This window comes from Gouania willdenowi, chromosome 9, assembly GCF_900634775.1.
Source record: "Gouania willdenowi chromosome 9, fGouWil2.1, whole genome shotgun sequence".
Taxonomy (NCBI): domain Eukaryota; kingdom Metazoa; phylum Chordata; class Actinopteri; order Blenniiformes; family Gobiesocidae; genus Gouania; species Gouania willdenowi.
Window position 1 is genome coordinate 28,160,999 of NC_041052.1, and position 2,091 is coordinate 28,163,089.

At 40.5% G+C, this 2,091-nt stretch overlaps 1 protein-coding gene across 1 annotated transcript; it reads right to left on the minus strand.

Moving 5' to 3' along the window:
• Nucleotides 1-570: 570 nt before the first annotated feature.
• LOC114470336 (zinc finger BED domain-containing protein 1-like) lies at nt 571-1,785 on the minus strand. The gene is made up of 2 exons (XM_028458492.1): nt 1,372-1,785; nt 571-1,178 (listed from the first exon to the last, which is right to left on the minus strand). The coding sequence occupies exons 1-2, from the start codon at nt 1,471-1,473 to the stop codon at nt 759-761; spliced, it is 522 nt and encodes a 173-aa protein (XP_028314293.1). The 5' UTR covers nt 1,474-1,785; the 3' UTR covers nt 571-758.
• Between the last annotated feature and the right edge of the window lie 306 nt (nt 1,786-2,091).

The window sequence follows — 2,091 nt, forward strand, 5'->3', positions numbered from 1 at the left end:
GAACTTTTTCTGTTATCTGTATAAAAGCTTAAGCTGTGAAACTGTTAGTTAGAGTGGGTCTTGCCTTTTTGCTCTGCCACGAGCCTTTTGCCTTTCATTCTTTCAGGATGGAGTCTCAGCGGCTCTGTCTCCACCCTCTCCTCTGCACACACTAGGGCTGCTCGATTATGGCAAAAATCATAATCACGATTATTTTGATTGATATTGTAATCACGATTATTAAAGACGATTATTCATTGATTTGAGAAAAAGCATTTATTGATCTTTTAACTCTGGTATTTCTTTTAACACCATAAGCTTGAAGTGAAAAACAAGAAAAATGCAAATAATTAAGATAAAAAATATATTGATAAAATGAATTAAATAATATGTAAAAAATAAAAAATAAACACTATCCCAGACTTAAAGTATTATACACTGAAACAAAATTACTTTACCATAAAAAAAAATTCCAACTCCAACTATGGTGTAATGCACTTGCTACAACAACCTTACCTAGTACTGCAAAAAACACTGTCGTATTAATCAGTATATTAACGATATAACAGTTAACAAATTAAAACTATATTTGAGGTAAAGGCACACCCTTTTGGCCAAAATTAGTCTTAACAAGAATAAACGGACTGAATCGTACTCACAAGAAAAATCAGCTGCCAAAACTTATTTTTAAACTCTTTTTAAAAACAAAACAACAGTAGTTGACACCTAGTCCCATACTCCCTCATCCAGGCTCCCTGCAATCTGACACCTACAACCTCTTAAAGGTTTTTAGCCAGGAACACCAGTCTGTTAACTTGGTCTGGTTTCAGGGATGAGCGCAGGCAGGTGACGACATTACCACCTGTACTGAAAACCCTCTCTGACGAGGCACTTGTGGCTGGAATACAAAGATATTTCCTTGCCAGGTTGGAGAGCCGTGGGTAGAACTTCTGGGATACCTTCCACCACTCTAGTGGGTCCGCCTCAGTGTCCAGTGTCCCTGCCTGAAGGTAGGACTGTAGCTCAAAAGCTATGGCCTTGTCCTGGTCCTGGTCCGGTTGCAAAGCAGCGGATCTTGGAGCTGTGCCTTCAATGACCGGCTTGAAGAAGCTGCCCAGGGCTTTCTTCTTTCGTGCACCACCAGCAGCGGTGGCGTCAGTGTCATCAGCAGGAGTCACTGCTCTCTCAGGGGCCTTCTCCTGGGAAAAGGAGGAGGAGAATATTGTGAAGAGAAATGATTAAAATGTTTAATCTGACTAAATGGTTATGTCTATTCACAACTAGAAATAATAAAGTATAACTTAAACGACTTTTGTTTACATTAAATTACATTGTATTTACTGGTTGTTATTAGTACCATAGCATTGTTATTATTATTATAATTATAATTACCATGACAGCCTTCATCTCAGATGACAGTCTTTCTTCAATTGACCCATGCTTGTCTTCACTCACATATGTGAGCTTGAACCTTGGGTCCAGGGCTGAAGCCATGTCCAACAGCTCTTGTGTTGGTGCATCATCATATTTCTCATTGAGATAGCCCACGATCTTCTTCTTGATACACTTTGCAAGGTCTGTGTCGTCCTCCTGCACAGCCAATATGGATGTGTTGAAAAGGTGGAGAGTTGGCTTGACAAAAGACACACTCACATATTGCTCCCCAGAAAGTGCATCGGTAAATTCAACGAGAGGGCTTAGTGACTTGTTGATGGCCTCCAGTACATCGATGTCCTGCCATGAGGGGGTGAGGTGTCTGTTTCTTGTGTCGTTGTAGAGGACCTCTGCAATGGCCTTCTGCTGCTCTAGGACCCTGCCAATCAAAGCCTGCCGAGACCCCCACCTCGTTGGACACTCCGTCGTAAGAGAGTGTTCAGGCAAATTCAGCCTCTTCTGTACATCTGTCAGCTCCCTTTTTTTTTTCCAACTGTAGGAGAAGGCACTGACCAGTTTTTTGCAGACCCCCATTGCATGGCCAATCCTGTGGTCCTTCATTGCATTCTCTAAAAGTACAATAAATATAAACATTTATCATCATTACCATCATCATAATCTTCATCAATGTATCAATAGGCTGGGAAATATGAATTATTATTAGGAATTAAATACATT

Coding starts and splice junctions, on each gene's coding strand:
- LOC114470336 (XM_028458492.1), bottom strand. CDS start 1,473: ATGGCTTCAGCCCTGGACCCAAGGTTCAAGCTCACATATGTGAGTGAA. Junction 1,179..1,371: donor CTGAGATGAAGGCTGTCATG/GTAATTATAATT, acceptor TCCTTTTCCCAG/GAGAAGGCCCCTGAGAGAGC.